This window comes from Schistocerca gregaria, chromosome 1, assembly GCF_023897955.1.
Source record: "Schistocerca gregaria isolate iqSchGreg1 chromosome 1, iqSchGreg1.2, whole genome shotgun sequence".
In the NCBI taxonomy this organism is placed as follows: Eukaryota; Metazoa; Arthropoda; class Insecta; order Orthoptera; family Acrididae; genus Schistocerca; species Schistocerca gregaria.
Window position 1 is genome coordinate 411,531,093 of NC_064920.1, and position 19,603 is coordinate 411,550,695.

At 45.3% G+C, this 19,603-nt stretch overlaps 1 protein-coding gene across 4 annotated transcripts in view; it reads right to left on the reverse strand.

The window, feature by feature from the left end:
* Nucleotides 1–19,603, reverse strand: part of LOC126349825 (G-protein coupled receptor Mth2-like) — a 583,470-nt gene that overhangs the window by 333,560 nt on the left and 230,307 nt on the right. The window contains exon 1 of one of the 4 annotated variants that reach the window (XM_050002467.1): nt 1,397–2,353. The exons of the other annotated variants lie outside the window; for them this stretch is intronic. Coding sequence (XP_049858424.1) covers nt 1,397–2,036 — 640 coding nt within the window. The 5' untranslated portion in view covers nt 2,037–2,353. Of the gene's footprint in view, nt 1–1,396; nt 2,354–19,603 lie in introns of those variants that run through there. 4 annotated transcript variants of the gene reach the window in all.

Here is a 19,603-nt window from a genome sequence, read left to right on the forward strand (position 1 = left end):
TTTCCCGCCGTTCCCTTAGTTGCTCTAAATTACATACCTCCGCGAATTATTTGTGAATTGCTAGGGACTCCCAGACGATTTATGTGGTTAGTGAGTGGGATGTCTGGTGCTCTTGACGTTTCTTCGGCGGATTCTCTCACGTGGAAAAATCTAATTCGATGTTTATCCAGCGTAGAAAACTGTTCCACTTTCTGTCGCAAACATGGATTACTACTGAACGAGGAAAGAAGGGACCGTATAGACTGTGGCGGTGCGAAGTGTGTAAAACTTCGTAAGAACAGTTTCGATCCTGAAATACCGTTTACAATTTCATTGTGGACAGTGCGGAAAACGAATGAGTATCAGGAAGAGTACATGGTTCGACTTTTGCAAATTATCCATGCAGACCACCGTAATGGAATTTCACATGATTCCAACACCGACGACGAGGAAGGTAAGTCGTCTCCTTTGCGATTACAAGTATTTTTGTAATGCTCTTCAATGGTTCAAATGTCTCTGAGCACTATGGAACTTAAGTGCTGAGGTCATCAGTCCTCTAGAACCTAGAACTATTTAAACCTAACTAATATAAGGACATCACACCCATCCATGGCCAACCGGTGTGGCCGAGCGGTTCTAGGCCCTACAGACTGGAACCACGCGAGCGCTACGGTCGCAGGTTCGAATCGTGCCTCGGGCATGGATATGTGTGATGTCCTTAGGTTAGTTAGATTTAAGTAGTTCTAAGTTCTAGGGGACTGATGACCTCAGATGTTAAGTCCCATAGTGCTCAGAGCCATTTGAACCATTTGAACCCATCCATGCCCGAGGCCGGATTCATACCTGCGACCGTAGCAGTCGCACGGTTCCGGACTGTAGCGCCTAGAACCGCTAGGCCACTCCGGCCGACTTTGTCGTTGCTGTAGAGACCATCATAAACATACTCATAATGCCCGCCACCAGAGCCGCACGAACGATTTACGATCGGACGTTCGATATGTATCGTTCGGACCCCGCCACTTCGATAGGCAATCATTCTTGGAAATTGCCCAGTATAGTGAATTAATGTTCCGATTAATCACCACAGTTACTCAGTAAAGGCCAAATATTTATGTCGGCCGACACTGTTTTACTTTCCCCCGGACTCGCATTCGGGACGACGACAGTTCAATCCCGTCTCCAGCCATCCTGATATAGGTTTTCCGTAATTTCCCTAAATCGTTTCAGGCAAACGCCGGGATGGTTCCTTTGAAAGGGCACGGCCGATTTCCTTCCCAATCCTTCTCTAACCCGAGCTTGCGCTCCGTCTCTAATGACCTCGTTGTCGACGGGACGTCAAACACTAACCACCAGCACCACTCTCCCCCGTTAGTAGCAACAAAAGAAATATATGTGTTAATTAGAAGTTGAGATTGACCTGCAGCGAAGCACGGGGCGCCGTCGGCGACGTCGAAGATCTGCGAGGTGCCGCTGGCGACGTAGCCGACGAAGAGGACGGCAGTGTAGCTCATGAGGCAAAGGCCGCTGACGTTACGCAGCCGGCGGACGGACGCGTAAACGAAGAAGGTGGCGAGCACGAAGAGGCTTGAGACGAGCATCAGCCCGCCGTACAGGGCGAAGCTGGCGGGGACGACGAACGGCACGTCGACCGCCGACTCGCACACGTAGGTGCGGACGCGACCGTCGGGGAACACCTCCGCCAGGCAGAAGGCCGCCGGGCCCAGCACGCTGCCGTCCGCGGGGAAATGCAGCTCGCCCGTCGTCAGCACGTAGTGCTCTTCCGCCGGGTCCATTTCGGGCTCCAGCGGGTAGTAGCCTTCCGGGCAGGGGTGCTCGTCCGATACGGGGACGGACGCGTTCTCGGCCGGGGCGTAGGAACCGTTGCGGTGGCGGTAGTGCAGCGCCGGCCGGAAGTCGGCGGAAGCGTTGTCCGGCGCGGAGAAGCAGTCGGCGGCGCTCTGGTCCAGCCAGGCGCCCCGCGGGCAGCAGCGGTGCAAGCATTGCCCCACGGAGCAGGTGGCGGCCAGCAGCAGCAGCAGCAGCGCGTCCGAGTACATGGCGGCGGCGAGCGTGACTGGCGGCGCGCGGTGCGGGCGTGGTTGCTGTCCGCCGCGTCGCGACTAATTATAAAGCACGCGCCTCTGCACGGCGCCGCACGCACGCGGCCTCAGCTCGCTGCTGGCGCGGTTATCGACGGCGACGCGACAGCCGCACTTTGTCCGCCCGCGCGTCTCGGCCCCGAGATTAAGACTGGCGGCCGAGCGAAGGCTGCGAGCTCCGTATCTGAGCAGGTGAAGAGGCGGCCGCTGCCACTGCCGCCAACTCTGTGGGCTGTGCGCCCCGCGCTCACTGCCGCGCCGCCGTGCCGCGTCTGCGAATCTTCACCTCTCTCCTCACGGTCCACGCGAGACCGAAAGCCGTCGAGCCCTCGTGTTCTCCTTTGGCGTGACGTACGCCGTCACTTATCGAGTGTGCTTTTATTCTCCTTCTTTAGGTTTTACGCTGCGATGAAACGTATCTAGCCGCTCTGCGCGTTGGGCAGAAAGGTTGAAGCGTCTCTCCGTCTCGTCCTCGAAGTGGTAACGGCGACGTGCGAAGACTGACTCGTGACCGTCGTCGCAAGTAGCTGTGTTGCAAATCGTGTGCGTTCGTGACTATTCCGCGGCACTAAGTGCGATATTCCCTAAAACGTTCGTTGCTCACATGTCACGCCGCGCGGGTTATCCGAGCGGTCTAGGGCGCTGCAGTCATGGACTGTGCGGCTGGTCCCGGCGGAGGTTCGAGTCCTCCCTCGGACATGGGTGTGTGTGTTTGTCCTCAGGATAATTTAGATTAAGTAGTGTGTAAGCTTAGGGACTGATGACCTTAGCAGTTAAGTCCCATAAGATTTCACACACATTTGAACATTTTTCGCATGTCACGGCCGACTCATTCGTATTTCACCAGTTCGCCGAAGAGGCAGATTTTACTGCCCGTATAGATATTTGCATTTTTAAAATTAATAGTGTGCTTTCGGGTGTTCTGCCGAGAGCAGATTCTTCAGTGCTTAGAGCTGTCCTGTCATGTGTACTTTCTGTCTTTTAGGAGTCTAGCCACCAGGTACACTTAACAGCAAGATTCGCAGCACCTGAAGAAATCAGCAGAGTCGGTCGTCGAAGCACACCCGCAAGCACACCATTAATCAATCGTGCAGGAAAAACCATAGACATTACATTTTTAAAATTCTTTGTCTCTGTTTTCACATAAACAATCTTCAGATGTGTACAGATAAAAGAATAACTAACCAAGTCATAATCTAGGTCACATTTGGTTCTAATTAAACTTTCCTGCCAGCCGCTGTGGCCGAACGGTTCTAGGCGCTTCAGCCTGGAACCGCGCGACTTCTACGGTCGCAGGTTCGAATCCAGAATCGGGCATGGAGTTCTAGGGTACTGATGGCCTCAGATGTTCTACATCTACATCTACATTTATACTCCGCAAGCCACCCAACGGTGTGTGGCGGAGGGCACTTTATGTGCCACTGTCATTACCTCCCTTTCCTGTCTCAGTCGCGTTTGGTTCGCGGGAAGAACGACTGCCGGAAAGCCTCCGTGCGCGCTCGAATCTCTCTAATTTTACATTCGTGATCTCCTCGGGGGGGTATAAGTAGGGGGAAGCAATATATTCGATACCCCATCCAGAAACGCACGCTCTCGAAACCTGGACAGCAAGCTATACCGCGATGCAGTGCGCCTCCCTTGCAGTGTCTGCCACTTGAGTTTGCTAAACATCTCCGTAACGCTATCGTGCTTACCAAATAACCCTGTGACGAAATGCGCAGCTCTTCTTTGGATCTTCCCTATCTCCTCTGTCAACACGACCTGGTACGGATCCCACAATGACGAGCAGTACTCAACTATAGGTCGAACGAGTGTTTTGTAAGCCACCTCCTTTGTTGATGGACTACATTTTCTAAGGATTCTCCCAATGAATCTCAACCTGGTACCCGCCTTACCAACAATTAATTTTATATGATCATTCCACTTCAAATCGTTCCGCACGCATACTCCCAGATATTTTACAGAAGTACCTGCTACCAGTGTTTGTTCCGCTATCATATAATCATACAATAAAGGATCCTTCTTTCTATGTATTCGCATTACATTACATTTGCCTATGTTAAGGGTCAGTTGCCACTCCCTGCACCTATCCGCTGCAGATCTTCCTGCATTTCGCTACAATTTTCTAATGCTGTACTTCTCTGTACACTACAGCATCATCCGCGAAAAGGCGCGTGGCGCTTCCGACGCTAACCACTACGTCATTTATATATATATATATATATATATATATATATATATATATATATATATATATATATATATTGTGAAAAAAAGCAATGGTCCCATAACACTCCCCTGTGGCACGCCAGAGGTTACTATAACGTCTGTAGACGTCTCTCCATTGAGAGCAACATGCTGTGTTCTGTTTGATAAAAACTCTTCAATCCAGCCACACAGCTGGTCTCATATTTCGTAGGCTCTTACTTTGTTTATCAGGCGACAGTTCGGAACTGTATCGAACGCCTTCCGGAAGTCAAGGAAAATGGCATCTATATGGGAGCCTGTATGTAATATTTTCTGGGTCTCATGAACAAATAAAGCGAGTTGGGCCTCACACGATCGCTGTTTCCGGAATCCATGTTGATTTCTACAGACTAGATTCTGGGTTTCCAGAAATGACATGATACGCGAGCAAAAAACATGTTCTAAAACTCTAAAACAGATCGATGTCAGAGATATAGGTCTATAGTTTTGCGCATCTGCTCGATGAGCCTTCTTGAAAACTGAGACTACCTGTGCTCTTTTCCAATCATTTGGAACCTTCCGTTCCTCTAGTGACTTACGGTACACGGCTGTTAGAAGGGGGGGAGTCCTTTCGCGTACTCTGTGTAGAATCGGACTGGTATCACTTATCGAGTGTGCTTTTATTCTCCTTCTTTAGGTGTTAAGCTGCGATGAAACGTATCGTGTCGCTCTGCGCGTAGGGCAGAAAGATTGAAGCGTCCCTCCGTCTCTTCCTCGAAGTGGTAACGGCGACGTGCGAAGACTGACTCGTGACCGTCGTCGCAATTAGCTGTGTTGCAAATCGTATGCGTTCGTTGCTGAGTAACGACTGTTCCGCGGCACTAAGTGCGATATTCCCTAAAATGTTCGTTGCTCGCATGTCACGCCACGCAGTCTAGGGTGCTGCAATCATGGACTGTGCGGCTGGTCCCGGCGGAGGTTCGAATCCTCCCTCGGACATGGGTGTGTGTGTTTGTCCTTAGGATAATTTAGGTTAAGTAGTGTGTAGGCTTAGGGACTGATGACCTTAGCAGTTAAGTCCCATAAGATTTCACACACATCTGAACATTTTTCGCATGTCACGGACGACTCATTCGTATTTCACCAGTTCGTCGAAGAGGCAGATTTTACTGCCCGTATAGATATTTGCATTTTTTAAATTAATAGTGTTCTTGCGGGTGTTCTGCCGAGTTGTTGTCACCATTTTACGCAAAATATATCGACGACCGACGCAGCAGAGTTCTTCAGTGCTTAGAGCTGTCCTGTTATGTCTACTTGCTGCCTTTTCGGAGTCTAGGCAGCAGCTACACTCGAACAGCAACACTTGCAGCACCTGAGGAAGACGGCTGGGTCGGTCATCGAAATATTTTGCGTAAAATGGTGACAACAAGTCGGCAGAACACCCGAAAGCACACCATTAATCAATCGCGCAGAAATAGCTTTATACATAATAAAATTCAAACTGCTCCAAACACAATGGGACTTAGCATGTTTCTAAGGCGCTGCAGACATGGACTGTGCGGCTGGTCCCGGCGGAGGTTCGAATCCTCCCTCGGGCGTGGGTGTGTGTGTGTTTGTCCTTAGGATAATTTAGGCTAAGTAGTGTGTAGGCTGAGGGACTGATGACCTTAGCAGTTGAGTCCCATAAGATTTCACACACACATTTGAACATTTTGAACTTAACATGTAAGGTCATCAGTCCACTAGAATTAGAACTACTTAAAGCTAACTAACATAAGGACATCGTACACATCCATGCCCGAGGCAAGATTCGAACCTGCGACCGTGGCAGCAGCGCGGTTCCCGACTGAAGCGCCTAGAACCACTCGGCCACAGCGGCCAGCTTAGACATACCATTTTTTAACATCAACCATCTTCAGATGTGTTCAGATAAAAACAAAATAACTAACCAAGACATAATCTATGTCACATTCGGTTATAATTAAACTTTCCGACTTGGGACGGCCCGCATGACAAACGAGTGATCGTAGCATAATAAAACTCTGTTGAAACAGCGGCATGCGGAAGGGCAATAATGATTAAACCAACGAAGGAAACACATTTTAATTTCTACATCAAAAGGGTCTAAATTTGGCGATCTTGGTGCTTGCGCAGTTTGGAACGCTCGGACGAAGATCTGGTTTGCTCGTGAGAGACGTGGACAGCCGATTGCTCTACAGATTGTTGAAGTAAGTATTGCTGTGGTTGAGAATGCTGGACGCAATGTGCGATCTTCAAGCAGTGAACGACCTGTGTCACGACAACTGAACATTCCATGGCCCACCGATCGAGAAGTACTGTCAAACTATATCCGTACAAACTTCACATTGGTTCAAATGGCTCTGAGCACTATGGGACTTAACTTCTAAGGTCATCAGTCCCCTAGAACTTAGAACTACTGAAACCTAACTAACCTAAGGACAGCACACACATCCATGCCCGAGGCAGGATTCGAACCTGCGCACGTAGCGGTCGCGCGGTTCGAGATTGTAGCGCCTAGAACCGCACGGCCACCTCGGCCTGCTTCACATAGCTCACCAACTTCAGCTACACGACGCGAAATTCGAGTAATCTTTGTTCTTATGTTTCTTGTAGGGGCTGAAGTTGACGACATGTGAGTCTGGAACATCTTGTCGAGCGATGAAGCACACTTCACGCTCACTGGAGCAGTGAACACTCACAACTGTCGCAACTGGCGAACGCCCATAAACTCCACTGCTTAGTGAAAGCGTCACTTTATCGTGTGGCTTCACGGCACAGTTCATGACTAGTCCATTTTTCTTCGAGGAGTGGGACGCCACGGACCAAGGTCATGCAGCGTGAACGGGACACCTTACTGTGATCGCTAACATGCGACCCCTTCTCTACGGGGGAGAGGTGCTTTGGACTCACTGTTTTGATGCACCATGGCGCTCCACCTCACATTGCTCTTCAGGTCACTTGGTTACTTCTTAATACATTTGAAGGAAACCGAATCGTTAGCCGATCGTTCCGAACATCGGATGAACCAAGGTCACCACATTTGAATCCTCTGATGTAGGAATTAAAATGTGTTTCTTTCAATGGTTTATTCGTTATTTCTCTTCCGGATATTCTTACAAATTTTTCCACGAAGTTTCATTCCTGCTATACTCGTTTTTCATGGGGGCGCTCTCAAGTAGCGAAAGTTTATTTATAACCATCCTGTATAACGTTGCTATTATATCATATCTAGAAAGACCAAGAACAAAGTGTTCAGATTAAATAGGAAATAAGACAGGAGTGTAGTCCTACGCCCGTACTGTTCAGTCTAGACACCGCAGAACAACCGACAGAAGTAAAAGAAAAGTCCATGAGTAGGATTAAAATTCAGAGTGAAAGAATATTGGTAACAAGATTAGATGGAGACATTGCTAGCCTCGGTGAAAGTTAAGAGGAAGTGCTGAACCTGTTGAATGGAATGAACACTATGTATCAACCGAAGAAAGACAAAAGTAATGAGGAGTAGCAGCAATGAGATTAGAGATAAACTTAACATAGAAGTTGGGGAGCACGAAGTAGACGAAGTGAAAGAACGTTGCTACCTTGGAAGCTAGAAACACATATCGACCCAAGACAGGACATAAAAAGCACAGTATCACAAGCAAAGAGGGTATACCTGACCAAAAGAAGTCTACAGTTATCAAACATCGATATGATTTGAGGAAAAAATTTCTAAGTATGTATGTTAACCGGACAAGAGACTCAGAAGTCTTTCATATGTGGTGCTAGATAAGGATGTTGAAAATTAAGCGGACTGATAAGAAATGAGGAAATTGTCCGCAGAATCGGCGAGGAGAGGAAAGTTTGGAAAACATTGACAAGGAGAAGGGGCAGAATGATAAGACAGATGTTAATGCACCAAAGAATAACTTCCATGGTACTACAGAGAACTGTAGAGGATAAAAGTTGTAGAGGAAGACAAGGACTGGAATACCTCCAACCGGTGCTGTTTTTGTGGGGGAACGCTGGGATATGCGTACCCCTAAACGTTTTCGTCGACAAAGTAATTTTTTACGATGTTGAGAACTGGGAAGGGTGCCAAAGATTTATTTCACGGACGTAAATTTTTTATTTCATTTTTTTGTGTTGATACTTGCAATACGAATGATACTAGTGCAGTTTTTGGTGGTAAAACCGATGTCATTGACTGTTTCAAGCGTTTCGAAACTGCGGCAACCGTTCTCGACAACTGAATCGCTGGCAGCCAGTTCGACAAGCATGTAGTGCCCTCGCCCGCTAATAGTGGGCGATGGTAGTACTAAAGGGATTTGCGTACGCTCAAATCGGATGCTTAATTTAAGGTGATGTAAACTGAAGTGTTCAATACCACATTTTCTTGTGTGTTTGTGTGTTTCTCGGTATCGCCTGCTTCATTTGAGCAAAGTCAACTGAAGAGTCAGGTGCCATTGCTTTTGTAGTTCGACATGTTCATGTCGTCATATTCATGCACATTTTCGAGCATTCGATTTTAGACAGGCTGCAATAGCAGTGTTGTATAACGTAGATCATATGTGGGTTAGTTGTTTTATTTTTGTCTCTACAAACCTGAGGATGTTTCACGTGGAACCGAAACCAATCAAAATTTTAAAAACAATTGAATCGGTTCGGTTGTAGAAAAGTGGTTGCAGATTTTTACCGAAGAGAAAATGTCATTCTTTGCATCTTTAAGCAGGAGAAATGAGTAACGAATAACGATGCAGCGCACACCGTTCATCCTGACAAGGGTTAAGCCGATAGGTTTCGGTAGTGGCGTGGAGCAACGACTACCCACTTCACTTTTTTTTAACTTTCGATGCGAGGTGGCACAGTGGACTCGCATCAGGAGGACGACGGTTAAAACCTGCGTCCGGCCATTCTGATTTAGGTTTTCCGTGGGTTCTCTAAATCGCTTCAGGCAAATGCCGGGATGGTCCCTTTGAAAGGGTATGGCCGACTCCCTTCCCCATCATTTCCTAAACCGGCGAGACCGATGACCTCGCTGTTTGGTGCCCTCCCCCAAGTCAATTAATCATCAGATTTTGATGCGTTCTGCAGTTATTCGCTCTCGCCATGCGCGCGCTTGTCACCTAACAGATTGCCTACTTCGGGTTAAGGTATGCTTTACGTACGGCAAAGAACTGTTCGCAATTTGAATCTCCTTCCCTTTTATGCATCCCGTAAATAAGATCTGAGTTCATACATTAATAGTAATGTTTTTATTAAAACTGTGAGCTTGATGTACCTCTTTGATTCTACAAGTATTTTCTGCAGCATACTACACAGATAAGGAGACACCTCGGATGAGAGTCACAGTTATTTAAACAACAGATGCGGACGATGAATTTGATGATGTCATTTATGAGTTTCCTCGATAATAGCAATTTTCAGACGAATTTTTGTTTCTAAAAAATGCAAATCAGTGCCAAGGTGCCAAGAAACATCCATTCAAAGTATTTGTGAATGTAACAAGTGTTAATGTACAAAAAAATCATAATTCGCAACAATTTGAAGGCATCAAAGACGTAATATACGCAGGTATACTTATTCTCACGCTACACGGTACTTGTAGTCTTCAACCAAAGAGTTCGAACGAGGTGGCGCAGTGATTAACACACTGGACTCGCTTTCGGGAGGACGACGGTTCAAACCCGCGTCCGACCATCCTGATTTAGGTTTCCGTGATTTCCCTATAGATCGTTTCAGGCAAATGCCGAGATGGTTCCTTTGAAAGGGCACGGCCGATTTCCTTCCCCATCCTTCCCTAATCCCAGCTTCTGGTCCGTCTGTAATGGCCTCGTTGTCGACGGGACGTTAAACACTAACCATCACCACCACTACACTCAAATGTATATGATTTCATTATTGTAACTGTGATTGTTAGTTGGTCATTCGAGAGAATAGTGCTTAGACAGTGGCTTATAAAGTTCTGCAGCAAATAATTAAGCCGCGTTATTTTTAACAATACAAACGGCTGTAATACCGACGTTGCGGCCACCTTTACATCTATCCTCTTCAAGACGATGAAACGTCTAGGTTCTGATGATCATTGGAAAATCCAGTGTCCAGATGCCTGTGGACCGGTCATTCTCCTGAAAGATACAGCCTTTGCTTCTCGAATGTGACTTGTGGGCAATAGCAAACTGGTAGTTTGTACGAAAGTGAAGCGTTTTTCAGCAGCAAGTCATCTACGCGACACAGCAGTTCTCTTGTGGCCACCTGTTTATATGTGTCTGCGCCTGCATGGACGTAAAGTTTCTGTTTACGAAAGAGCCTGTGCCCGAGACCATTAACATCTTACAGGAACGAATACAGCCAGATGTTTGCGGTTTCGTTAAGTTGTGCTGTCATGAACATATTTTAGCTGGTAGCACTAATTCTACGAGCAGACAGAGGGAGTGGCAGTAGACTCCCCGCTTTCTCCTATAGCAGCTAATGTGTTCGTGGAAGCCTCCAAACAAACAGTACAAAACTCCACGCGCTGCGCCCACGTTCGTGTTTGAAGTACATGGACAGTACATTCTTCATTTGGCCGCATGGGCAAGCAGAACTAGGCAAGTTTAACAAGCATCTCTGCAGCCTACGTAAATACGTGCAGAAAACGGTGTAAATACAAAATAACAACATGATTGTTCTTCTGAATGCAAAAGCATACAGAATACTTAGTGGCAGAATGTAAAGTGCGTAGAAACTCCATGTATACCAACAGGTATCCGCACACATAATCGCATTGTCATCAAGTACAAGAGAGCGCTGTTTTAGCAATGCTGACAGCCCTAACTCACCGGTTAAGCGATACCTAGATAAACCCCAATATGAATTAAGGAAGCTACGATCAACGTTCAGTGCAAATGAAATGAAATGATCGTATGGTATTGTTGGGCGGGAGGCCCCATCCGGGGGAGTTCGGCCACCGTATTGCAAATCCTTTTTATTTGACGCCACTTCCGAGTCAATGATGATGAAAGACACAGAACACCCAGTCCCCTGCCGGGAATCGATCACGGGCCCCCGGCGTGGTAGGCAGCAACGCTACCGCTGCGCTACGGAGACGGCCCGTGCGAATGGACACAGTAATAAAAACATACAACCAACTATGAGGTACAACAAAACAAAGTAGATAAAAGTACTTTTACCCTCCGTCCCGCTATATTTGCCTGATTTTTATGTGAAACAGTTTTCCTTGGGGCGATCGGACATGGGCAAGGTATGGTTAACAGTTGGAAAACATTGACAAGGAGAAGGGACAGGATGATAAGACAGATGTTAATGCACCAGAGAACAACTTCCATGGTACTACAGGGAACTGTAGAGGATAGAAGTTGTAGAGGAAGACGGTTAGCATGAAACCTGACTCTGTTACCTAAAATGAAAACGGTCCATTTTCTTTACGGATACTAAAAGTCCTCCACTTTTAAGTTAGGAAAGTTGGCTTTCAAAGATGAAAAGGTTATTCCATATGCTCACATTAGTAATTAAATTTAGTTCCGTGATAATAAAGCCCATCAACAGACGCTATTGACTAAGAAAGACGATACTGATTTGTTCACTAATTTTGTGTAATTATGGGCACCCTCCGCGAATGAACCGAGTGTATTCGGAAGGGTGGAGTCTCACATCTTCATCCGGCCTCCTGATTTAGGTTTCCCGTGGTTTCTCTAAATAATTCCAGGCAAATACCTTTTCATGTAAGTATGTAAATACTTGTAATACGAATTATATTGTTTCTGTTTTTCTTAAATTATACTACTATGACATGTCCAATACATTATAAAAGTGATGTACGGACGAATGAAACTAGCGCTCTACTTCATACCACTATCGACAGTAGAACTCCCTACAAACTTCTTGTTGCTACCTTATCTTGTGTCACGGGTTTTATACAGAAGTTTTTACTGAAAAAAAGCCCATTGCCCACAATAGTGTTATTGAAACTATCTATTAAATGATTTCTATAGCAATCAGCTTAGCTCTCCTTTCTGAAAGTAAGAAAGCCTTAAAAGAATCATGAATTAAATCGACAGCCTACCTGGCATAGAATTTTAGGTTAATGGGTAGACGAAACTAAGATGTTTGTGGTCATCAGTAGTATAACGGAGAACAAACGCCTCCGTAGCCGAGGTCGGTAATGTGCGCCAGTGCTATGATGCTCTACTGCAGCCGCTTCGAAACCTGATGGTAATAGAATTCAGTGGCTAGTACGTGGCCGGCAAGGGAGCAGAGGGGGTGGCACGAAGTTCCTGTTCCTCGGGCTTCGCGCCAAAGTCCTGAGGTAAATTCCAAAGGTGTCCGCAGTGTCTCGCGGCGCTGTGGGGTGATGATCCGCCCGTCGGTAACTGACAGTGTGGCACAACGGTTAAGGCACTGGACTCGAACTTTGGATGACGTTGGCTCGAATCTCCGCCTGGCTATCCAGTATTAGGTTTTCTATAATACACCTAACTCGTTTAAGGCATATGCCGAGATGGTTCCTATGAAATAGCACAGATACGTATTTACTTAATGAAACGTATGTAACATAAAATCCTTGTATTTTCAAAACATTGGAATTGTTTAGAAGAATCGAAGGTGGGAGGATTGAAGGTAATATCTGGAAAATAATAAAATAATCTGTAACTCTAGAACTCCGACCATCTTCCTGTTTCCACAATGAAAGAGATTCGCAGGCCCTGAACCGACGTCAGATGAAAACACAGACACACACACACACACACGCACACACACACACACACACACACACACACACACACACACACACACGCAGATTAGAGACATACACAAGAGGCTAGGTAAAACTGCCAGGTCATTGCAGTAAAAAACCTCATCTTTCTCCTTGGTTACTCACGGACTCTCTGCAGGAAAGCGAGGCCACTGTCGAATATTTGTTCTCCATCCGCCAAAGTAAACGTACGTAGTGTACCAGTGGACGTATAAAGTCTTCAAAATCTATTCTAGTTTCACTGCGAGAATAGTTTAACAGAAGAAAATGCCGAAACAGCTGGTTAAAAAAACTATTCGTATAAGACTGTGGCTGCCAGAGTTTCCGCACTATACGATAGATAGAAAAATTATTTTCTGCCAAACATGCAACAAAGAGGTTATCTGTTTTGTTGTTATGCTTCTTAATTTTTCCCACCGTTTCGAAATCCCGAATTTCGTCTCACATGTTTCGACACCAGAGCATTTGTGAAGCAGATTGCTTTGTAAATATTGTTTAAGATTATACTAAGAGGTATCAGGACTCAACTGTTCACTTTATTATAATTTTTATGTAGTTCAGTTCAATTGAGATATGAAGGAAAAGTAAGCAATGTGAAAATGTCATACGTATAGGACAAAGCATAAACGTTTTTAAAATGACGCACCAAGATTTGATTGTTTCAAAGATCTATTCAGTGCCAGGACAGTTGGAAAACTAAAATTGTTAAAATGTGTTGTATTTTTTTCATTTTATTTTTTTATTGTGCTAAAATCATGTACCTGTGTACCATAAAATGCCAAATACCTTTTATATGCACTTCTGTATAGCGTCTTCTTTCTTTTTTGTATTAGGTTTCGAGTGATAAAAAAGTACTACTTAACTTAGCATTTAGATGTAGCGCTACACAAGGCAAATGTAGAACGAAAATCAAAATTGCAGCAAACGCTTTTATCAAAGACATCTGATGAATTCACGAAAAAGACCAATCCACCAACGACTTATGTCATTGTGTCTTGCTACTGTGGCAGCAAACATCCCTTTTGAAAACTAGAAGACCCTGTTTTCAAAGGTTCCTGCGGAGTGCAGTGTTTAGTGGATCCACGTATCGTCGCCTGAGAAAACAACGTGCTGGGCTCTACATGTACCCGCAGTGTCGTTCTTCACGCTCCCACAGTTTAATTGGAGCAATGAAGGAAAGTAGCCGTGAATTTTTGGGGTCTATAAAACTTCAACATGTATGAGTTTCATGAGCAGTGTTTTGTGTTTCTGCGAGGAACGAAAATGCTACAGCGACATTTCACGGAGACAGATTTTGATGAATTTGCCACGTTCTGTCGAGACAGATTTCGTTGGCACAAGACATCTCAAGATGACCGGTAAAGTTATGGACTGCAAGGACGAGAATGTGTGCCTGTTACGGCATGACGGAAACAACAATCAATACTGGAGTCTTCTTTATTCTCCGTAGTCTACGTCTCACTATCTGAAAACTTGCACATTATCTGGAAAAACCAAGTGGAAGTGTTCACACTCTAATAAAGAAACATGTGCGCATGCAAACAGTGTACGCATTCTGGATATTGCAATTCCTTACTCCGGAGCAAAAAAATAATCTTCTCGATGTGTATCGTTACTGGAAACAGTGTGCTTACGATGAAGGGATGCATGATGGTAAACATCATCACTGCAGATGAAACGTGGGTGTGTTGTTATAACCCAGAAATGAAACGGCGCAGTACAGAGTGGTTGCAACATGGGCAACAAGTCCCCAAAAAATCGCGTGTGCTCTTGTTTGTGAATAAGGTCATGAACATCACATCCACCGATTACAAATGCATGATGTATATTCATGTTGTTTCACTGGGTACTACAGTCGCTGCAGCATACTGCTTACAGTTCCTGAACCGGCTGATGTTCACTTTCCAGCGGAAAAAAGCTGGTGAACAAAGGAATTTTCAGCAGGATAATGACAGGTCTGACGTTGCCCAACTTTAACACAGTTTTTGGCTAGAAACGGCATTTATGCTGTGCCCCATTCACTTTATAGTGCACACTTGATACTGCGTGAGTCTCCTCTATACGCCAGTACCGAAAATGACCTTACGGAGTGTTGTTTTGGTAATGACCCCTGGCAGGAAAACCTTAAGTACATAACAAAGAACGGCCTTCATCACATCTCCCAGTAGGAAACGAAGATGAGACAAGTACATCGCACTGGGTGAGAGGTGTATTCAACGTAACAAATTTGAATTTCTAGGCTTCTGAAATAAAGTTTTTACTCGTAGTAAATCAGTATCAATCTTACCAACCCTCGTATTTAATAATCTTAAGGGACAGTCACAGTCGGGAATCTGCTTTTGTATCAATAGATTGTATCGTAAGCATTTCAGTTTAGAGGCCGATGATACAAGTAACCGGTTGGTTGCCCCTGCGACGCAGGTGGGAAAATCTCACACAAGGTCACCGATTCAGACACACGAAACCAAATTCAGCTCATAATTGAATGTTCCATCCATAGAGCGGAAGCGTGTTGACGACTGCCCACAAGAGCTGAATGCGTTCGCTACACAGTACTGCCTGTAATGTGAAACAGGCTGCCGGAAATACTCAGCATCCCTGCTGCTGAGTGGCCAGCTGTTGCGCTGCAGACACGAGTAGAACTACTGATGAAAGTGTTTGTTTATATTTCATGTCTCGCCAAGTCCGTAACCCCAGTCTTCGCTGTCATTCTCAGGGTGAAGGGACATGCTACGCGCTATACGCTTTTAAGTCATATTTTCTTGCTCATGGCTGGAATATATTTTTCATGAATACAGTGCGTGATGAAGTGCGTTCAAGTACGGATGGACAGAATCTTAAGTTAATGGTCGTTGGCTTAAGAGCCAGACGCCGATCAACTGAAAAAAAAAGGAATGGCTATTGACGAAATAGCAGCTAATTCAGGCTACAGCTTTTCTGTGATATTATCAAGCGAACTTTTCTGTTTTCTACACATATGTCGCCTTCTCGTATTGCACTATATCAGAACGTTAGCTTGGAAGGTACTGAACTGAGTACGACTGAGATATAAATGGCGCTCATGATACACCAAACTGACAAATATGCAGTAGATATAGTGTGCACTCATACAATGATGAGTCAAAGCATTATGACCGTCTGATTAATAGGATACTGGTCACCTTTGGAACGCTATACACCAGCGATTCCTTTGAAAAGCCGGCCGGAGTGGCCGAGCGGTTCTAGGCGCTAGAGTCTGGAACCGCGCGACCGCTACGGTCGCAGGATCGAATCCTGCCTCGGGCATGGATGTGTGTGATGTCCTTAGGTTAGTTAGGTTTAAGCAGTTCTAAGTTCTAGGGGACTGATGACCTCAGAAGTTAAGTCCCATAGTGCTCAGAGCCATTTGAACAATTCCTTTGAAAGGGCACGGCCGACTTCTTCCTCGTCCTTCCCTAACCCGATGAGACAGATGATCTTGCAGTTTGGTCTCTTCCAGCAAACAACCCAACCAAACCCCTCCCCCAAATCTCCAAGGGAACGAAGTGGTCAATAAGGAAAAATAATTAAAACTGTATTCGGAAGTAGAACTCGAGAAGTGTAAGATGAATTCTACTGACAGCTCTCGGCTGTGGCTAAGCAGTTTCCTCCCGCATTCTCTCACCCTCTAGTGCTAATTCAGCAAGATGTAAAGGAGGAGCTCTGAAAAGTTTGGAAAGTAGGAGAAAGTTGAGTTCTCCGAACATGAATATTCAGGCTCAGCTCTTGGTCTAATATAGAATTGCAATCCATGAGAAAGTTTCGATGGAAACGTTAACTGATTACAGTGCTATTTGCAAGCTGTTCTTGGCTATAACTATCTGCAATATGCCTTTTGAAGCTATACGCATGACGCTGCTGTTCGTAGTTCTACATCTACATCTACATGACGACTCTGCAATTCACATTTAAGTGCTTGGCAGAGGGTTCATCGAACCACAATCATACTATCTCTCTACTATTCCACTCCCGAACAGAGAGCGGGAAAAACGAACACCTAAACCTTTCTGTTCGAGCACTGATTTCTCTTATTTTATTTTGATGATCATTCTTACCTATGTAGGTTGGGCTCAACAAAATATTTTCGCATTCGGAAGAGAAAGTTGGTGACTGAAATTTCGTAAAAAGGTCTCGCCGCGACGAAAAATGTCTATGCTGTAATGACTTCCATCCCAACTCGTGTATCATATCTGCCACACTCTCTCGCCTATAACGTGATAATACAAAACGAGCTGCCCTTTTTTGCACCCTTTCGATGTCCTCCGTCAATCCCACCTGGTAAGGATCCCACATCGCGCAGCAATATTCTAACAGAGGACGAACGAGTGTAGTGTAAGCTGTCTCTTTAGTGGACTTGTTGCAGCTTCTAAGTGTCCTGCCAATGAAACGCAACCTTTGGCTCGCCTTCCCGACAATATTATCTATGTGGTCCTTCCAACTGAAGTTGTTCGTAATTTTAACACCCAGGTACTTAGTTGAATTGACAGCCTTGAGAATTGTACTATTTATCGAGTAATCGAATTCCAACGGATTTCTTTTGGAACTCATGTGGATCATCTCACACTTTTCGTTATTTAGCGTCAACTGCCACCTGACACACCATACAGCAATCTTTTCTAAATCGCTTTGCAACTGATACTGGTCTTCGGATGACCTTACTAGACGGTAAATTACAGCATCACCTGCGAACAGTCTAAGAGAACTGCTCAGAATGTCACCCAGGTCATTTATATAGATCAGGAACAGTAGAGGTCCCAGGACGCTTCCCTGGGGAACACCTGATATCACTTCAGTTTTACTCGATGATTTGCCGTCTATTACTACGAACTGCGACCTTCCTGACAGGAAATCACGAATCCAGTCGCACAACTGAGACGATACCCCATAGCTCCGCAGCTTGATTAGAAGTCGCTTATGAGGAACGGTGTCAAAAGCTTTCCGGAAATCTAGAAATGCGGAATCAACTTGAGATCCCCTGTCGATAGCGGCCATTACTTCGTGCGAATAAAGAGCTAGCTGCGTTGCACAAGAGCGATGTTTTCTGAAGCCATGCTGATTACGTGTCAATAGATCGTTCCCTTCGAGGTGATTCATAATGTTTGAATACAGTATATGCTCCAAAACCCTACTGCAAACCGACGTCAATGATATAGGTCTGTAGTTAAGTGGATTACTCCTACTACCCTTCTTGAACACTGGTGCGACCTGCGCAATTTTCCAATCAGTAGGTACAGATCTATCGGTGAGCGAGCGGTTGTATATGAGTGCTAAGTAGGGAGCCATAGTATCAGCGTAATCTGAAAGGAATCTAATCGGTATACAATCTGGACCGGAAGACTTGTCCGTATCAAGCGATTTGAGTTGCTTCGCAACCCCTAAGGTATCCACTTCTAAGAAACTCATGCTAGCAGATGTTCGTGTTTCAAATTCTGGAATATTCCATTCGTCTTCCCTGGTGAAGGAATTTCGGAAAATTGCGTTCAATAACTCCGCTTTAGCGGCACAGTCGTCGATAACAGTACCATCGGCACTGCGCAGCGAAGGTATTGACTGCGTCTTGCCGCTTGTGTACTTTACATACGACCAGAATTTCTTCGGATTTTCTACCAAATTTCGAGACAATGTTTCGTTGTGGAACCTATTAAAGGCATCTCGCATCGAAGTACGTGCCAAATTTCGCGCGTCTGTAAATTTTAGCACATCTTCGGGATTTCGCGTTCTTCTGAACTTCGCATGCTTTTTCCGTTGCCTCTGCAACAGCGTTCGGACCTTTTTTGTGTACCACGGGGGATCCGTTCCATCTCCTACCAATTTATGAGGTATGAATATCTCAATTGCTGTTGCTATTATATCTTTGAATTTGAGCCACATCTCGTCTACATTCGCATAGTTCATTACCTGACTGCTATTCTCGAAGAACGTATTATTTATGATATATTCTAACAGTGTAGAGGATGGTCATTGCTGATAGTTTTATGTGGTGGATGTGCAACAGGGAATGAAAATTATAAAAAGGAAACGTAATGGGGAGAACTGATTCGGACATGGTGCTTGTAGTAGTCGTGTGGTGGATGATCTCGTCTGAAGATATGAAACTTATATGGCGAATTCAGGTGAGCTGGGAATATACACGACAGCAAAGTCGTCAATCTGATTTTAATTCGAACCAAGAGTCCTCTTCATGACTGGGCCGTATTGAGCTACAGTGGCTCGCTGCAAGTTCTTGCCATTTAATTACATGTGTAAACCACCTACAGGTAACGCAAGCGCATTCCTTTCACAGAGCAGAGCTCTTTCTTCTAGGAATATGTTTACACTAGCAGACGCACTTTGCCTAATATGAAAATAAAATTATCTTTTGCTGACGTCCTTAGCGCAGATGGAAAACCTGACACGTTGCAATTAATTTATGTCAGCGTGAATGTTTGTACCTGGCAGTGCTTCCCGCACCCGGAAATTGTTACAGCATTGACAAGGAAGCATACACCGCACAAGGAAAGTGCAAGAGCTCTGCGGAAATCCAGCGACTGCTCGAGAACGTCAGTATATAAATAGTTACTAGTGT